We start from the raw sequence: 20312 nt of genomic DNA, 5'->3' as shown, positions 1-20312 counted from the left end.
ATAAATAATAATAAATAACTAAGGCCCATCATATATTGCTCAAAGTCTAAACGATGCTTAGTCTGATCAACAGCCAAAAAAAATTTATTTTATTAATTCTATGCGTTTGTAAAGCAGTAAGTCTTAAATGAATCACTTTCCATCACTTTGCTAATTGTATCAGCATTATCACAGTACTTTTGCATATCATTATTTATGGACCTGTTGTAATATCCCACATCCCACCTTTGGATCCTGACCCAGCCACTGAAAACCACCTTCCTGTGTATTTCTACATCAGCGTCCTGGCCCACGTGCACAGTGCAGAACATAAACAATTCTCTGGACCGACGTATGTTCAGTCAGGGCAAGCATCACTCAGGCTAGTGGCATGCCAGCAGTCGTGCCAGTAGGTGAGAAGTGAACATCAGTCCGCCTTTTGTTTCCACCTCTTGCAACATAACCGAGACCACTGCGGGTGATTCGTCTTGCTCTGCTTGCAAACTTAATTGTGTGAAGAGAAAGTGATGTGATGCCTCGGCTCTGCGCCTTGGTTTGAGAGAATGCCCGAGTATCGCTGTCCTGTGTTGCGTGGTATGGTGGGACCCCGACTGTCCACAGGCTGCTGGCTCTCAGTGGCTTCAGTTTCCTCTGGCTTTTTGGAGTTGGCAGCCTCTTTCTCTGCAGCTGCTTTCCTGGCCCTCCTTTCCTTGTGTCCTGCCTTCCCGTCCTTTGGTTTGGTCCGGTCTTTCCTGTTACATACAGTGAGAGAGAGAAGTGCCAATGAATGCAATGATCAAGGTTTGGGAAATGATTTAAAAGGACCCATCATGACAATTTGTTAGTCATACTTGAAGTTGATGATTTCAAACTTCTTCTCTCGGTAGTAGGAGCTCGTGTTCATCATGTACAGCAGGATCATATCGCATACAAAGGCTCCCTAAAAGAAAGAAAATATCAACTGGCTGCTCACGAGCTGCAAAGAATGATTATTTGTGTCACTAGTGATCATCTATCACCCTCTAGTGGCACTAGAATATGACATTATTTAAGCTTTAAGGACTTATTCACCCAAAAATGAAAATTCAGTCATTATTATTCACCCTCATTTCAAGATGATGGAAAGATGGGTGTCCTTTCGTAGTCCACAAAACATTTCTGGAGCTTCACAGCAAAACATTGTGCAGCATTCGCCTAAACAACTGAAATAGATGGCGACTTGTTATAAAGTGTAAAAAAAAAACAACTGAAAGAAAATATAAAATTGCTCCATAATCTAATAATAATCCATAATCAAAGTCTTCTGGAAACTCTGAGACCCCAAATTGATTTAAAAAGATTATAAATAAGTTATTTACACCCTTTTGTAAGTTGAAATCTTCATTGTACCTTCATTGTGAAGCTAAAAGTGTTAGCGTGCATCCTGTCTGAAGTTGGTGCACAAGCTGATTTAGATCTCTAGGCTTCTGCGGACTTGGATCACGGCAGACGAGCTATTTGAAGCCATTTTACATTTTTGTTTTGTTTTTTGTTTGTCTTTTTTACATCTTAAAACAAGTCCTCATCTATTTCAGTTGTTTGGGAAAATGCTGCAATGCTGTTTTGCTGTGAAGCTCCAGAAATGTTTTGTGGACTATGAAATTGCACCCGTCTTTTCATTGACATGGGGACGAGAAGATAATGACTGGATTCTGATTTCTTGGGTGAACTCATCCTTTAAGACATCTCAGTAATAACACCAATTACCCACTGACAGTCAAGATAATATTTTAGTAAATTACTCACTATACCCAGCAGAGCAACGCCCGAACCAATGGCAATTATTGTTGGAACAATATTGAATTTTCCAGCCTGCAAAACAATATCAGGGATTTAATGTAAGTCTGTTACTGGAATCGTGTATTTCTCTCAGAAAAAAAAAGACTGCTCATCTCCCTGCAGTACCTGGCCATTGATCATTATATCGAAGCGAATCCCATACACTTTATACAAAGTGCGATAGGTTTCACCGTTTTGATCCTTGTAATACCTGGTGTATCTGTAGGAGAAAAATCAGTTGTTGTAAGGTGTAAAAGACAAGATTAAACATGTTGGACGTGAAGAACAGAGTAGATTGACAGATTTATTTCTCTTTAAATGCCTGACAGGACATACCTGAAATTGTATCCCGATGTGACCGAGTTGTTCTGGTTCATGTCCAAACGGGTAAAGCTGTACTGTGGATTACACTCTGAAGCGTCCTTATCCAGGTCACAGTTCCACTCAATAAGGACACCGACAGACCCGCCCTGACGGACAGAAACAGACACAGTATGTAACTTCTGCCTCCAGAGGTCTCGCAATCGAAACAAAAATTGTACATGTAAGTAGCGTTGGATCATGGGAGTTGTTGTCTTCACTGTTGAACAACCACCACTGCTGATGAAAATATCTACATGACCTGCGCAGAAGTGTTGACAGACAAGGTAATGTATTATGTTTAGTAACACTCACAGGCTCTCTCCTGGAAGTTATAGCAACAGGTAACCAAATGAGACGCATCGGCTCGAACATTATTGAAAAACATTTGGGATAATGTACGCACACAACAACAAACAACAACATATGTAATAAAGGTCTCATTGTTTGTAGACATTTTAATGCAGGAATGTTTTATCATAATTTAATATTTGTGTCACATCACACATATTCCTGCAGCTCTTGGTCATACTGACACACCTTTGTTACCTTGAGATTCCGAACTCTAGTACACGTTTTCATGTTATATAGGCCTGGCTAACTCACACAGGTGAAACAACCATGACAGGAGCCTTTTTGAGCGTGCAAAGAAGATATGGAGAGATTTATCTCCTTTTTGTGGTACATATGTCAACATGTCATCCCAATTGCATTTCTGTGTTCCAGCTAGGGGCTAGCAAGCTATAAACAAATGGTGAAACTTTGTGGACTGAAGGAATAGGATCTGAATGAATGACTTCATTGCCACAGGGCTCATCTCTCAGGCTCTTTTTCATGGCTCAGGAATTAAAAAGAAGGCATATATGGACCAGCCATCTTAAATTTCATTAGAGTGATAATCTGAACGATCTCAGCGCCGCAGACCTGTTTGTTTGCACCTCCAACAACATGGCGGATTGGTCCCTGCGCCCAATTACCTGTATGTGTGTGTGAAACACCAGCGTCCTTCAGCTGAAGCAGCTAAAAATAATTCAGCCGTCATTCATTTTATTTATTTATACCTGTACTTTTCGTAGTGTGATGTTTCAAAAGTCCTCAGTGACAAAGGGTCTATGATAAAGATAAAAACTGTCACACCCTAACAAGTAGAGAGAGTCACAAGAGTGAGAGAGCCGCCTGTAATCAACTAACCATCTCCATGACAACTGAGCAAATCACATCTACTGATGAAGGCCACACGATGTGCCTGAAAGCTCTAGAAAAACTAAGCAAGTGGACCTTGTGATAAGAATTATTTTAGTATTTATACACAACTGCTGTGTGATTTTCATGTTCCTGTGTAGGAGGCAGTCCTCTCTCCACCCAGCTAGCAGGCTTTCCCTTCACTAATTAAATAAATAATGCAAACCTCGAGCATGGCTCCATATGCTTTAATATATCACTGCTTTTCCTTTTGTACTACGAATTAATTCTGCAAATATCAATTTTGGACGATGATCTCTCTCTGCTAGTATAATATGGCATTCCTCTTAGCAGCTGTGTTGTATTTTACCTGATGTTTTGTGCTCTGCATTGTTTTCGTTCTCATTAATTACAGATTTTTCCCAAAACCATAGAAAGACAGAAACAAATTAACTCTGCAGAGCAGGAAGGCCATCCCCTCACAAAGCCCATCAAATGGCCTTGGATTCATGCCATATTTCTGTATCGATATATCGACAGGATGCATGGAGAGAGAAAAGAGGAGATGGGTGACAAATCTGGGGATGTTGCAGGAGCAGCCAGTTTGTCTTCCTCCAGTTCCCAGAACAGTTTTTCCACCCCCATAATCTCAAGAAATCTACCATCACAGTGATGCTTCTGTTCATGATCTCTTCAACACAGCTGCCATGCATCCCTGTCACTAAGAGGTTTGATTACATTCATATTTTTTAGTTCAGCGGGGAGTACAAGTGAGTTTATCTACAGTTATTACAGCAATCACGAGCAGCTATAAAGCACTTCTATAACTCATAAAAGAGATGGTGTATTAGAGTTTCTTCATCAAATGACTGTGAGAAAGCCAGGAACTGAAACCATTCCCACACATTATTACACTTTGTACCTTGACAGCCATGTCCTGGAAGTCATGTCCTGTCCAGCGGACCACATCCCCGACCCGGAAGATGGGGCAGTACCGGTGGGTTTCTCTGTCGAAGGAGCATCTTTTCAGGTAGCTGTCGTCTGACGTTTCAAGGACGTTGGACCTAGGTGTCAATACAGCAGACATGAAACATGTGTATCAAATGTCAGATTTTCAGGAAACATGGAAACCAGGCTTATTCTCACATTGAACACATTGAACTGGGCAATTTTTTCCATTGAAGTAAATAAATGGAAATCTCCAACTGAAGTGCTGGAGAGATGGAAAGAGACGAAGACACTTGATCCTGCCAACTAAGAGTCACAGAATTCTATCAGCTTCTCACATCGGCTTTGACCTTTCAATCTCTTTGTTAGACACCATTACTGCTTAGCTCTTACAATGTCTTCAATGATCTCTTAATACCATTATATCTGACTGCACTCTGAGCTTATATGCATTATTTGTCAAGATAGACAGCCCTGAGTAAAATATATTCAACTTGGCTCAAATGTTTTCCTCTAAACACACACCTACAGTGGCATGTACAGTGTGGGTACGTCAATCAACCCCCTGCGTTAGACCCTTTGACTCCAGTGTAACTGGATGTCTCACGCTGTAAGACGTGTTGTGTTGCCAGCCATTCCGAGTAACACCCATTAGGAGGGATTTGTATTACCAGCCAATCCCCATTAAGCACAAGCAAATCAGGATCAGTACGGAAACATAGGAAGAAATGGCTGTGTAATTAGAACAAGATCTTGACTGATGAATTAGCCGTGCCGTGTGGCATCTCTCTGCTTTCCTGCAGGACTTGAACAGACAACAGAGTGGGGCAGCACTACAGCTCGCTGGGCTAGCCCCATCTGATCTGACACCTGTCCAGGGCAAGGCCTGCTGTCAAGGACGTCTCAGATGACTGTTTCACTGTCTCACTGAGCGCAATGCACAGGCTGGTATAAATAGAAAGCTCCCTGCACCCTAAAGCTATTTCAAGCAGCCATCGGAACACATACATCTCTCAGCTCACTCTGCGATCTCTGTCATGATGCCTTGAAACCATCTATACACCAGCCATCAGCGCCACTTACAGCCACTTACTTGGAGAATTCAAACTTGGGAAACCTGATGAAATTCTTTATGTAGATGGTGAAGTTCTCGGCTTCACTCAGTAAGGGCTCTCTGGAAGTGAAAGAGACAGGCAGCTGTGTACAAAGCACAAAACAAGTGGAGCTGACAGGCTGTATTAGTAATAAATAGAACCTGTGAAATATCTGCGTCCCTGTGAGGGATCAGAGTGAGTGTCAGAGTAGTGGCACAAAATGGCAAATCTCCAGAGTTCTGCAAAAAGAGGAAGGGCTCTCACGTGGGTCTCCGGCTGTACTCGACAGGACACCAGGCGTGAATCTCACAGGTCCCAGTGCTGTTTAAACACACGCCTGTCTTGATTCCTGATGGAGAGAGCAAAGATTCAGCTTTAGGAAAGTTTATTCCAAAATAAGACAAATAAGAAACCTTTTCCTAATGTGTGTGCAGCTGTGTGATGAAACATGTATAATATTATAATTGAAACACCAAAACACCTATTTGGAATAATGAGTTTCGCTGCTAGAAAAGCAATTACCAAAAAATTGGCTTAAAGGAACACTTCGCCCAAAAACAGCAATCGAACAAAACATAAAACATAAAATGGCTCCATACCACACAGCTCGTTATACAATCAAAGTCTCTTGAAGCCCCAAGATCCCAAATTAAATTTGAAAAAGACTTTATTTACACCCTTTTTAAGCTGAAATCACTGTAGCTTCTAAGCTAAATTCATTAGCATGCACCCCGTCTGAAGTGGGTGTATGAGATCGACCCCACGGCTTTGGATCACGGCGGACGAGCTATTTGAAGCCATTTTACATTTTTGTTTTGTTTTTTGTTTGTCTTTTTTACATCTTAAAAAAAGTCCCCATCTACTTCAGTTATTTAGGAGAATGCTGCAGCTGTTTTGATGTTAAGCTCCAGATATGATTTGTGGGCTACAAAGTTTCACTGGACTTTCCATCGGCATGGGGATGACTAGATCATGAGTGAATTTTCATTTTTGGGTGAGTTGTTCCTTTAAGCCAGACACACTGTCTATAAATAACATATGGTATGATACAATTTATGAAATGTTTGTAATGGAAAGAATCACTGTCTTTGAAAAGTTATTTCTATAAATTAGGGTTTTTTTTCTTTTTAATCTATCTCAAATGAAAAACACCCCATGTTCTATTTTTTTTGTTCTCCTATTTACTTTGTAAAAAGCTGACAAGATCGATCACTCTGTACAGGTTTCTGACTTATAATGATTGTGTGAACTGACGCTAATATGTGATTCTAAAGACAGTTTACGCAGATGTTATTATTACTTTTTCATCATTCAAAATGTTGTAAACAATGTAGATTGTTATTGTCCAATATGAAAGATCTTAACCTCCAGATAAATATGTTAACCTGTAATTCAGGCTCAAACCTTAAAACTCTTGAGATTATTAGACTACAGTGCACTGAATGATCCTCACCATGGCCTGCTATTACAGCCTCCCCCTCCGCACAGTCATAATCACTTTGACATCGTCCATCCGGCACCTTGAAGCTCTGTGAGACAGAATAACCACTGCTGGGTATGAAAATGCAATTGCGTGGACTGTAACATAAGTCACATTATGATGGGAAAAAAACAACACAATTAATAATTAGATTCCTCGTCTTCTGTTTGCTCACCTCGGCACAGTACCCCAGCCTCTGATTGGGCGTCTCTATGTAATTTGTTACGATGAAGAACACCTGCTCGCCCTACAAAATAAAATTAGACCCAGACAGTGAGATCGAGAAAGCGAAAGGTTAAACAAATTACACTCCTGAGAAGTCCAAGATTGAGAAATCTGTGGAGACAGATGCTGAGGCTATTGATATCCACTAAAACGGACACTCAGTAGGTTCACAATCTGTCCTGACAGGAACATAATTGGGGAGTGCTATGACCTCTGACATATGCAAACTGAGATTTACTTTTTTTTCTCTAGATAGACAGACAGACAGACAGATAGATAGATAGATAGATAGATAGATAGATAGATAGATAGATAGGCTCACATTAGGAGGTATGACGTAATCCTCAGCACTCCACAGGTGAAGGCCTGTCTCAGAGCTGTTGGTCAGTGTGACACCTTTAAGCTTGGTGATGACTGAGGTCTGGACAGCCTCTTCTCTCTCCTGGTAACCTTTCTTCACCACAAACACCCACCTGACACATTCATGCAAAACGTCAGAATTCATTATGTTTTCGTTTCTGACTCTTTATATCAACATGGTTGTGATGCAACAGTATGGCATTTGCGAGCCCTTTCTGAGCAGCCTGTTTGTGAGCGTGGTCCGGGTTGACAGCACACACATTATAACTGTCATTGAGTGTGTTTACCAGCATGTGGCAGCTGAAAGGAGTAATGTTAATGTGTAAATGTATCCTAGGCTACATCATAGAATATTTTATGCATCTCCAATGGGACATATCTAACTATTTTGTGCACGCACAGGCACCTGGGGGTGAGGTCAGCATCTGATGAGTAAAAATGCACAAAAATACCAAAACAGACATGACATGGCAATAAAAATGATATGAACATGAGCAGCCCTGCATGCCTCAGAGCCAAATATGATCCTTACCACACTGCAGCCACTCAATTTGTCATCTTACAGTTGGAAATAACTTTCACAAACAGTTGTAAAGGTCAAAGCAGATACTACTAACCCTCACCACCATACTGTCACTGTCACCTGCTCAGCTTTCATAATGTCTCTTCCATACATCAGCGTGACATCACACATGAGGGCTGGGGCACGAGAGCTTCCTGCCTCTACAGCAATTTAAGACATTAATCACCAACACACGCTTTTCTTAAAAATATGGAAACTCCGGCGCTGCCGCTTTAACAGCAACAACAAAGTCACGCTTTGACAAGCTCAACTATTTTTAACTCTGTGAATCACTTTCTAAATGGTTACTTTATTCATGCATCGCAAGCTCACCCGATTATGTATCCCAGCACGGCCAGCTGGTAGAGTCTGAATAATATTCCGATTCTCCTGTTTTCGGCGATGACATATTTCTCAGTCTTGTAGTTGAGGAGAGAAAAGAAGAAAACCCCCCAGCCTGCCATGCCTCCTCCTGCACGGTGAGCCCGAGTGAGACAGACAGTCAGACAGACAGACAGACAGATAGACAGACAGCAGCTCGCAGGCTCCCAGCTGATTTGACAGCTTCAGTTTGTCCTGCAGGGCCACTGAGAGAGGGGCTGCAGACCACCGACACCACAGTCTGCCTGCTCTGGAACAGCACTGACAGACGTGGAGTATATCTTCATATTGTGACTATCCTATCAATGCAGGAGCCTCCCAAAACTTTGTGGAGCACTAGCCAATGATAATTCACTACTGTGTGAATCTGTAAAATTCACAGTTACTACTTTGACTGATATTACTTTAGATTTCATAAAATGTCCCACTCTAAAAATAAAGTTCCTGTATTTATTTTTCACTGGGGGAGCAAACTTTGTGCGTCTGTGAGCTGCAGCAGTGCCGTGCAAAGGGGGTGGGCCGCCGCCGGTGAGGGGGGGGCATTCTGCACATGAGTCCACAACAGCTGAGCTTGTTTCAGGTTTAAATATCCTCAATCATATGGGTCATACCGTTTTCCCTATAATATAATGAATTATTAATATTTCATATTAACTAGCCTATAGAGAATGTGCTACATCTGTCAGTTGTGTATTATAAACATTGATATTTCACATTAGCTGTCACGCACAAGCACATGTCCTTATAGCAACAACCTCTAATGAAAGAGTTCCTCCACACATGAAGCGTAGCTTGAATGACATGTATTACTTGTGTTACCCCTGTTTTACCTGTCTGTTTGTGTGTTGGTTTGTCAGCAGGATTACACAAAAACCGCTCAACATTTTTACATAAAACTTGGATGGAGGATGGGTCTCACCCCAGAACAGATCCCATAAGATTTTGGTTTTGGTGCAGATCTGGATAAAGGGACTGATCCAGGAATTTTTTCTCACCTTTTGTAACATTGGAGTGTTTTTCAACATTTTGGTAAAAGCAACCATAAGTGTTTTCGTTTTTGCTAACTTCCTGTCCGTTTTGCAGTAAGCAGTCCCCTCGCTCCTCTCTATGTCACCACATGAACATTAGAGCGGTAATTGCTAGACATAGCAACAAACAGGAGGATCCTGCTCTCTGCACATTCAGACAGGACAGGACCGCCTCTTTGTGGAGTTTTCTGTCCCGATTGGATAAAGTGGGCAGGGATACTGGAGTGCAGTGATTGCTGTTGGAATATAGAGCTATTTAACACTTATTCTAATAAAAATATATATCACTTACAGCAGCTTTAATTTCTCAGGTGCATTTAGGGGTCTGGTGAGTGAGTATAATTTGATGCTGATCCTACTAAAAATCCATTATTCTTCCACCTGCATTGTTCTGTTGTCCTAGTAGTGTGCTATTACAGGTCTGGTGAGCTTAAATTATTTCTGGGTGAGAATTAGGGCGCTGTCGAGTCTGATATTAGATTTGGCTTGATTGAATTAATGGGGAATGTTGGGCCTTGGTGGAGGCATGCGCTCTGTTGAGTGCCATTCTAGTTTAGTACTTTTTTTTATCATGCACCTTTAGGCAATTCCTGCACCATTGGATGACTGCTTATAGACATCATGGAAAGAGTGCTCCGCTGATTTGCACTTCTATAAAAATGGAAGACTCACAACAGACATTTGTTTTTGTTTTTGTTTTCAAATTTGATGCAACACAACCAGAGTTTTTCCCCATATTCTTCTTTCTTGTCAAACCGTGGTGCCTACACTACTCACAAAGCCAATCAACCACAGACAGTTCAGTCACAGATTGTGTTATACCAGTTGTATATTTTCATAGCCTAGGCTACATATGATCCAATAGTAACACACTGACATTCTAATGTAATTATATGGCCGGATACTCTTTTATTCAACCGTTTTGCTCCAACAGGCTAACCTCCCCATTTGGATTATTCTCCTCTTTCCTTCCACTGTTTCTCTTTAAAGATTACTGAAAACTTCCCTCTCTGCTCCATTTTCTCTCATTTCTCTTTTACTTCCATGGTAGTTCATTATTACTGCGATAAACCGAGACACCATGTGGTGAACTAGTAATCACTTTTCTGTGACATGTTTGTTAACTTTCTCTGTTTCAGTTTGACCTGAAGGCTTCGCGTCTTTTTGCAGGGTGGGATGCTGAATAGAAAGTCTGTCATTGAGCTACAACATACAGGTTAATGTCCAATCAAAGGTTTTCTTGAGCAACACGCTGCAATTCTTATCAGCTCCAGTTCTGTTACCATAGGTAATCCTGACAAACTAGTTCAAGCCTCAGCCATTCGTTTTTCTTTTATTACTGGCTGTCTTTATGGCTGATTCCCCTCCACGGATCTGTTTTATTTAGGCTCCTCAACTGCAGGGGTCATTAGCTCTGATTACTAGCATCTTGACCTTGCCTGGAGCCATCTGTCAGTACTTAGCTGGATTAACATGTTAGTGATCGTGGCATCAGGTCATGTGTATTTAAGGCAATTAAAACTATATGTAGTTCACCATGCTGCACAGGCACTCTCACTTTTAACCACAGATTTGTACAGTGGGAAAGGAAATTTGTAACTGTAACTTCCTATAACCTGAGGGTGGTAGAACTACTGATAAGCTAGTGACCTCTAGTGGTTCCTTGTGACATTTCATTCTTCACTAAGTAGCCCATGAATAGTCATATCTCATTTGATTTAATGCTATGGAGTTTTTCAACTGAGAGAACTGGAGTTACAGGGGTTAAACCTGGACTGTTCAATAGGACATTGACCCTTGAACCCCAAAGTTTCCCTGTTGCCCAGATGATTTTTTTTTTTGAACATTTTAAATCCTGAATTGTAAAGGAATTTAATAGCATTTTGCCAGGAAAAAATTGAATGAAGCATATATTATAGTCAATTCTAAAAAAAGTATGAATACAATAAAAATTCAAATATCAAAATTATGAATCCACTTTTCAACATTGCCTTCAGTATTTCACAGGCTCTTAACCATGGAAATACAAAATTGATCTGAAAGTATAAGGGTAACTGGATTTTAACAGGGCAATATTAAAAAATCCATCAGCTATCATAGCATTCATACTCTGGACAAATGTGCACAAAAAGGGAAAACACCTGATCATTTAATCTCTCAGCTTTTATTCGGTTATGTTGTCATGTAAATCAAGTAAAAACATGGAATGATTTATTGACCACCCCTCAGACGTAGGACAAGATGGAGGGTGGACTCCTTCTGGATGTTGTAGTCAGAGAGTGTACGGCCATCTTCCAGCTGCTTGCCAGCAAAGATCAGCCTCTGCTGGTCTGGGGGAATGCCTTCCTTGTCCTGGATCTTGGCCTTCACGTTCTCAATGGTGTCGCTGGGCTCAACCTCTAGGGTGATGGTCTTGCCAGTGAGGGTCTTGACAAAGATCTGCATGCCGCCCCTCAGACGCAGGACAAGATGGAGGGTGGATTCTTTCTGGATGTTGTAGTCAGAGAGGGTACGGCCATCCTCAAGCTGCTTGCCGGCAAAGATCAGCCTCTGCTGGTCTGGGGGAATGCCTTCCTTGTCCTGGATCTTGGCCTTCACGTTCTCAATGGTGTCGCTGGGCTCAACCTCTAGGGTGATGGTCTTGCCAGTGAGGGTCTTGACGAAGATCTGCATGCCACCCCTCAGACGCAGGACAAGATGGAGGGTAGACTCTTTCTGGATATTGTAGTCAGAGAGGGTGCGGCCATCTTCCAGCTGCTTTCCGGCAAAGATCAGCCTCTGCTGGTCAGGGGGAATGCCCTCCTTGTCCTGGATCTTGGCCTTGACATTCTCTATGGTGTCACTGGGCTCAACCTCAAGGGTGATGGTCTTGCCAGTGAGTGTCTTTACAAAGATCTGCATGTTTGTGCCTGTGAAAAATGAAGATTTCCATGTTACTTACACCCTTTAATTTATGCTCAACATATAAATTGAGATGGTGTCAAAAAAATCTGACATGCCGACAATAAAGAAAGAGTGTCTTTATACTTTTTAGAAATAACACCTCACATCTCCATTTTAATCTATTGCCATTTATGCTAGATAGTAACGTCTTCCTGTCAGGGGTACAACATTAGCTTCTAACGAAAATCACCTTAAAACAGACATGTCACACATACAAGCTATACTGTTCCGTTAGTTGCTTATTACTTTATTCTAATAAAAAGGTGGGCTAATTCTTACTCTGTCAGATGAACATACTGGTAGGAAACCGGTGATTCGAGCACCAGCGCCATTTTAAAATAAGCTATTGTTGTTTGCCTTCGTTTTGTTCAGCTAATGTTACCAGCTAATGGACGATACAGCTAGAAATGTTGTACCTTTGTTAACGTTAACTAATGTCAAACATTATTGTTCCACCTGACGATTGATTGGTTAAGTAAACCTATATCACGTAATTCTTAACGTAGGTTAACTAGTTAAACGATCGGTTACATTATTCATGTAAACGTGATGCTGAGGTTGCCAGCTAACGTTAGCATTTCCAGTTATTGTTTAGGAGGCAGTTAGCTACCTGCTAAAACGGGGGGGAAAGGACAGCAGTTCAAAACTATAGAAACTGTAAACTGGAGGAAGAACAACAGTAGATAACATTAAATATTCCTCGTAATATTGATTTAAACGAACAACTGTAAGTTACTCACAATTTGTTTCTGCTGGTTGACCTAGTTTCCCCTGATGACACCTCCCTCTGACTGTGCAGTTGCCACGGAGACCGGATGATTTATACAGGGGACACGTCATCAAGCGATATTCATCCGCAATGGAAAATAGTTCCAATTTCTAGTGTTTATACGTAGTTTTAAACCTACGTGGTTCAAACATTGAGTATAGTATATTTTATTTAGGTACATATATTTCTATTATACAACCACATAATTACATGAACTAATACAGATTGCGTAAAAAATCAATAACTGCGTAATTACTTGGCGGAAGGAAAACCCCTGTGTGACAGTTGCTGTTGGTTTAAATTGAATGCAGCTGATCATTTACCAAGGTGATAGTTCACCTAGGTGGAGGGAAAATATGGGAGTTTGTAAAAATGTTATATTTAAACTGCTATACAGTCTGTCGGCAAGTCTAGATAGACTTGTTACCATGATATAATCATTCTGCAAGCTTGTTCCTGGACATCTGGCCTAAGAGATAGGTGTGATGCTGCTTCACATTACAATCAGTAACTTTCTAATAATGATATTATTGGCCAGTGTATCTAAATTGCCCAAGTTTGACAATTTATTGAATTTGTATTATACTTTATCGATATTTAGTGAGTAATCAAAGAAAAACAAATAACTATAAACGCACATTGTGCTAATTTCTTTTTAATAAAAAGTCCTCACTTTTAAAAAGTGAAATTCATACTTTAAAACCTAAACTGAATACCAAAAATGAACACAGACAAGTCATTTGAGGCATTATGTCTCTAGTCAAGAGACCAAGTCACAAGTTTTAACTTCCAAGTCCAAGCCAAGTCTCTATTTATTTTCTGTGAAGTTGCAAGTCAAAACAGTGACTGGACTCAAGTCCACATCTCTGTCCCTAGATCCTAAGACATGTGACTGTTGACAAAAAACAGGAATTTCTGTTTTATAAGACAGTTAAAAAACAGAGTTCGGGCTAAACAGGTCAAGTGCAGACCATATCTGGGGCTGACAATCACACTAAAAGATTATAGGATAGTCCTACATAATACACTAGTTTTCTTTGGCAGTTTTCACATATTTTATGTTAGAATATAGCTGCTCTATGAAATATACTATATATAATGCAGGTTGTTGTCAGAATTTAATAAGTAGTGTTTCATGAGTTCTTTTTCATATATTCTCCTCATCTTGATGCACAAACTGAGAGCAGGCTAAGGTCAGCACTGCAATGGGATAAACGCCTTTGGCAGGATAAACAGCTGACACCCGATTATCCAGATGCCAGTGTTGAGCCAGTTTAGCTTTGGATTAGTTGTAAATACCACTGTACAATCCTTGTGCTAGCCATAATCCACACTACTATCCTCACTAGAGACTATAGTGCCATCCCTAAATTTAGTCCTTCTCGTAGGCTCAAATAGAAGTCACATTCTTGATGCTTGAGAGCCACATTTTTATGAGTTGTCAATGTATGCACAAAGGTCATCACACATTCACTTTACTCACATATAAGGCTGCTTACTGAATAACAAGCATTCTAAGTATGAATTTTCTGCCACAGATTTTTGCTGATAGCCTGGTTTTCCCGAGCTTTAACACTTTTATGCCATGCATATCCAAACTATGAGGGACATCGGGTTCTTTTTTGCCTGCTAAACCCTGACATAAGGCAGTCTACAGTATGTTTTTATGAAAATCTGAACATAGTCATTTTATTTCTCATAAATAAAAACAAATGTTGCCCGTTTGCTTTCTTGGAACACTCAAGCACACTCTGTCAACTGCTCTAGGTCAGGAAAAAAAAGGCATGATAGTCACATTTTCCTGTTTCCGTATGCTGATAACAATGTCTGTCTTCATAAAGGAGTGTCTTTTGTCCTACAACCTGCATGTACAAGGACCAAATCTTTGCTTTTGTTATCAGTTAGTATTGTCTCTCCATTTGTTTTTATTGAAATCATACTTTTCCCCTGGGATGTCAATACTTTTCTGGCGGCTTCAGACCACCAATGTTCCAACCCACAACTTTTTTGTCAACCTCTTGCTTGACAATAGATGGCGCCAAAACCTCATCAATAGAAACTAGTCGTACCTTTCCAAATGTTCTGAAGAGCAACATTGCAAGTATACTGCAGTTTATTCACTCTGTAGGCTTCTGATTATAATTTTAATTTACACATTACTGATCATATCTACATGTTTGTGACAATAGATATGACATACAGAGGTATAGCTGGATGTCAGATATTTAAGTTCCACTTTTCAGTGCTTTCATGTAGATCATGTATGCAATTTTGATTAACAGCAGTGTGAACAAACTATGCATTAGACACACATTTAATCTTACTAATAAGGAAATATGGTAATGTCCTTACTTAAATTTAAGATTTGGCTCAGAAGCATTGTTTGTGATGATTTCCTCCAAGATGCTGTAGTCTGAAATGTACATTTTTGCCAATTTAGAGTGCTAGTTGAGGTTAATCATGTGTTTTCAAATTATCTAATTTGGCAGTTATCAATGCCATGTTATGCTATTTGTGCTCCTGGTAGGATTGACATATGAATGTATCTCAATTTATCAGAATTACTGGTCATTTTGGGCTATTAAATAGCAGTTACTACACCATTCATTACCAGAAAATCATATGCATAAGCATAACACCTGAGGCTCGATTATCCCTCAATTATATTCCTGCTACAGACAAAATGATTTGAAAATCAAGTCATATTTCTATTTCTCTTTAGTATTATGTGTAATAAGGAGCGTTTTAGCTTCTGTACTGTTGATATGGATCTTAACTGAGGATTTGAACCATGAATGAACAACACCAGAAAGTTAAGTTTAATTCTTTATTAAGTGATGTGCATTGAACTTTTGGTCATGTTAAGGTAATCACCTTTGTCATGTGTAACATTTTTAACACGGCATGTACAACATGTCATACATAGCACGTTAACTTGAAGGAAATGAGGTTAAGAACATGGAATCATGAATCACTTTACTGCCCACCCCTCAGACGCAGGACAAGATGGAGAGTGGACTCTTTCTGGATGTTATAGTCGGAGAGGGTACGGCCATCTTCCAGCTGCTTGCCAGCAAAGATCAGCCTCTGCTGGTCTGGGGGAATGCCTTCCTTGTCCTGGATCTTGGCCTTGACATTCTCAATAGTGTCACTTGGCTCAACCTCCAGGGTGATGGTCTTACCAGTGAGGGTCTTGACGAAGATCTGCATGCCTCCCCTCAGACGCAGGACAAGATGGAGAGTGGATTCTTTCTGGATGTTGTAGTCAGAGAGGGTGCGGCCATCTTCCAGCTGCTTGCCAGCAAAGATCAGCCTCTGCTGATCTGGGGGAATGCCTTCCTTGTCCTGGATTTTGGCCTTCACGTTCTCAATGGTATCACTGGGCTCAACCTCCAGGGTGATGGTCTTGCCAGTGAGGGTCTTGACAAAGATCTGCATGCCACCTCTCAGGCGGAGGACAAGATGGAGGGTGGATTCTTTCTGGATGTTGTAGTCAGAGAGGGTGCGGCCATCTTCAAGCTGCTTGCCGGCAAAGATCAGCCTCTGCTGGTCTGGGGGAATGCCTTCCTTGTCCTGGATTTTGGCCTTGACATTCTCAATAGTGTCACTTGGCTCAACCTCTAGGGTGATGGTCTTGCCAGTGAGGGTCTTGACAAAGATCTGCATGCCGCCCCTCAGACGCAGGACAAGATGGAGGGTGGATTCTTTCTGGATATTGTAGTCGGAAAGGGTGCGGCCATCCTCAAGCTGCTTGCCAGCAAAGATCAGCCTCTGCTGGTCTGGGGGAATGCCTTCCTTGTCCTGGATCTTGGCCTTGACATTTTCAATAGTGTCACTGGGCTCAACCTCTAGGGTGATGGTCTTGCCAGTAAGGGTTTTAACGAAGATCTGCATGCCGCCCCTAAGACGCAGGACAAGATGGAGGGTGGATTCTTTCTGGATGTTGTAGTCGGAGAGGGTGCGACCATCTTCAAGCTGCTTGCCAGCAAAGATCAGCCTCTGCTGGTCTGGGGGAATGCCTTCCTTGTCCTGGATCTTGGCCTTGACGTTCTCAATAGTGTCGCTGGGCTCAACCTCCAGGGTGATGGTCTTGCCAGTAAGGGTTTTAACAAAGATCTGCATGCCTCCCCTCAGACGCAGGACAAGATGGAGGGTGGATTCTTTCTGGATGTTGTAGTCGGAGAGGGTGCGACCATCTTCAAGCTGCTTGCCAGCAAAGATCAGCCTCTGCTGGTCTGGGGGAATGCCTTCCTTGTCCTGGATCTTGGCCTTCACGTTCTCAATAGTGTCGCTTGGCTCAACCTCAAGGGTGATGGTCTTGCCAGTGAGGGTCTTGACGAAGATCTGCATGCCACCCCTCAGACGCAGGACAAGATGGAGGGTAGACTCTTTCTGGATGTTGTAGTCGGAGAGGGTGCGGCCATCTTCCAGCTGCTTGCCAGCAAAGATCAGCCTCTGCTGGTCTGGGGGAATGCCTTCCTTGTCCTGGATCTTGGCCTTCACGTTCTCAATGGTGTCGCTGGGCTCAACCTCAAGGGTGATGGTCTTGCCAGTGAGGGTCTTGACAAAGATCTGCATGCCACCCCTCAGACGCAGGACAAGATGGAGGGTAGACTCTTTCTGGATATTGTAGTCGGAGAGGGTGCGGCCATCTTCCAGCTGCTTGCCGGCAAAGATCAGCCTCTGCTGGTCTGGGGGAATGCCTTCCTTGTCCTGGATTTTGGCTTTGACATTCTCAATGGTGTCACTGGGCTCAACCTCAAGGGTGATGGTCTTACCAGTGAGGGTCTTCACAAAGATCTGCATTTTTGTGGCTGAATAGAAGAATAATAATTATTAGAACAAATTATAAAAGTAATTGGAAAAATAAACCAACATTCATAAAGTATATTGGCATTTACAGATACAACATAAAGGTATTATATCAACTTATGTTACAACCCTTTTATTACTCTTCAAAAGTTACACTAAAAATATAGCTCTGACTACAGCTTACACTTCAGGTCACATCAAAAAAGCTCAAACTACATATTTCTAAATCTATTAGAAACGAAGAAAACGTAAATTTGAATCTCTTAACTATTGGCAGCTCAGCTGCCTTCCGGACCCAGCGCCATTTTGAGATCATATTGACCTTCCTTTTGTTCAGCTAGTTACCCGCTAATGGACGATACTGGAAATGTTGAGTCAGTGCTAAAGCTAACATAAGCTAACCACTACTGCGCAACCTTACAGTTTCGTCGAAACCGACGACAAAATGGTTCACGGATAAGGCAACTGGATAAACGGATACAATAACTCTGTGGTTTAACGTCAATTTGAGGCAGACAGCACAGTTGACATTTGCTAACATAACAATTCTCTTTTCATCCGTAAAGCAGTAAAACCATGGCACTGGTAACCAAACAAACAATTATAAACACGGAATGTATAAACATGTATAACGATAATATAGCTTAAATCAAGAGAAAATATTACTTACTTTCAAGAAACGCAGTAAATATTTCGTATTCTAGTGGCACGGCACCGTTTTCTTTCGTCTTCTTCTGAAGTGTAATACTGCAGTACAGACGGACACTGTATTATATACCGGAGTCTGTACACGTCATCTTACAATATCCGTCCGCATGTGAAAGTAGTACCCGTCGATACGAATCGCACTATTTTACTATATTTACTTATTTTTGTTTTGTTTTATTTGATAGTAATACGTTTACTCATAGACGTGAATGCTTAGTGAAAATAGTATGCTTTTAAATGATAATTTGACATATCTTCCGCGGCGGAGTAATATCTCGACACACTGCCTCTAGAATTTGCTAGAACATCATAGCAACAGGGACGTTCCCCGAGCTTCTGATTGGATTGTGAGATTGTTTGTTTGACCAGCGATTGGTTGCTGTGTTACAGTAAGTGATATTTGATGACTACATTACCTTTATGACTATGGGATTTATAACACAGACCTAATAAAGAATTATACAAGACCTACATAGACTCAATCATGTAACTGTGTGCTATGATAGTGTAGCATACATGTTATACATGCACGGACCTTTTCTCCTCTTCCATCCCTCTAGAATAACAAACCCATTGCCATATTAGGAACTCGATCACCAAGTCTGAATGACTATGCATTTATTCATTCATGTAGCACAAGAGGGACGTGTTCAGACATGAATCCTGTTGCTCGCCATCAAACGTGCCCGTTAACAGATGGAAACGTGCTTTGAAAACGTGCTAGCAGCTGTTGTGACAGCAGGGTGAAGTAGGCCTATTCCTGGCTTAGAGGAGGATAACAAGGCTAACTGACCTCATTTACCCACCTTATTTCATTCACTTGCAACCCATATCCACACCAGGGTTGTTAGAACATCTCAATTAAGAATATATTAATGAATAGCTAACCTGAAGACCACTGCAAAATATGTAATCTGGTAAGTAGAATTTGCTGATAGTGGTTATCTGGCAGACACACAATATGGGCCTAGTCACGAGCACAGGCTTTATGGTCATGAGTCATGGCCTGAATACTGAAACAAGCTGTGTTTGAGTCCCAGGGACCATTTGGCTGGCCCCGAGGTAGACTGTTTCATATTTAGACAACCTCAAGTGTTCTCCCAGATGTCAGTTTGGTTTGTTTTAAAGGTGCACTATGCAGAAATTTTAATCAGAAGAGAGAGATCTTCATTGACTGATTTTTTTTAATGCCTAAACAAACCAATTAAAACAGACTTTCCTCATTTTCATGACTGAATAAACGAACTGACCTTAAAGGACAACACCATTTCATACTGTTTTACTTTGTAAATGACCCTGCCATCTTTCTAGCTTCAAACAGTGTTCTGGGACCATATTTTCCTCTGAGAACAGCTTGTTTATTCAGTTATGGAACAAATAAATATGTCTAAGTTTGTATTATTACCTCATTAATTTAGTAAATATTGAAATTCTGAGTTTGAATTTCTTCTCAAAAACTACGTAGTGCCCCTCTAATTTAGGTTTCTTTACTGAAAGTAGGCTACTGTAGGCATTATTTCAGATGATAGTGAAGTTGTTGCTGTGTGCTGCCACTTATCTCAATACTGCTTACCATGATGGACATACTGTACAGAGAACAGATTGTCATGGGAGGAGTAAACAAAAAACTCAAGCAGTTCATGTAGGTTCAGTGTTGACAGCT

The 20312-nt window shown here is 41.1% G+C and overlaps 2 protein-coding genes across 2 annotated transcripts; both read right to left on the bottom strand.

The window, feature by feature from the left end:
- Positions 1 to 484: 484 nt before the first annotated feature.
- p2rx5 (purinergic receptor P2X, ligand-gated ion channel, 5) lies at positions 485 to 8472 on the bottom strand. The gene is made up of 12 exons (XM_073479839.1): positions 8342 to 8472; positions 7409 to 7559; positions 7037 to 7108; positions 6835 to 6910; positions 5646 to 5730; positions 5381 to 5461; positions 4262 to 4403; positions 2134 to 2267; positions 1924 to 2017; positions 1765 to 1830; positions 831 to 919; positions 485 to 731 (listed from the first exon to the last, which is right to left on the bottom strand). Exons 1-12 carry the CDS (start codon positions 8470 to 8472, stop codon positions 485 to 487), a joined length of 1368 nt encoding a protein of 455 aa, XP_073335940.1.
- Positions 8473 to 11565: 3093 nt separating this feature from the next.
- On the bottom strand, positions 11566 to 18681 carry ubb (ubiquitin B). The gene is made up of 5 exons (XM_073479657.1): positions 18612 to 18681; positions 16110 to 17943; positions 15199 to 15211; positions 13101 to 13239; positions 11566 to 12326 (listed from the first exon to the last, which is right to left on the bottom strand). Exons 2-5 carry the CDS (start codon positions 17933 to 17935, stop codon positions 11629 to 11631), a joined length of 2676 nt encoding a protein of 891 aa, XP_073335758.1. The 5' UTR covers positions 17936 to 17943; positions 18612 to 18681; the 3' UTR covers positions 11566 to 11628.
- Between the last annotated feature and the right edge of the window lie 1631 nt (positions 18682 to 20312).

Source organism: Pagrus major, chromosome 13 (assembly GCF_040436345.1).
Source record: "Pagrus major chromosome 13, Pma_NU_1.0".
Lineage (NCBI taxonomy): Eukaryota > Metazoa > Chordata > Actinopteri > Spariformes > Sparidae > Pagrus > Pagrus major.
Note: the sequence above shows the minus strand (reverse complement) of the source record. Positions and strands in the feature narration are given on the sequence as shown.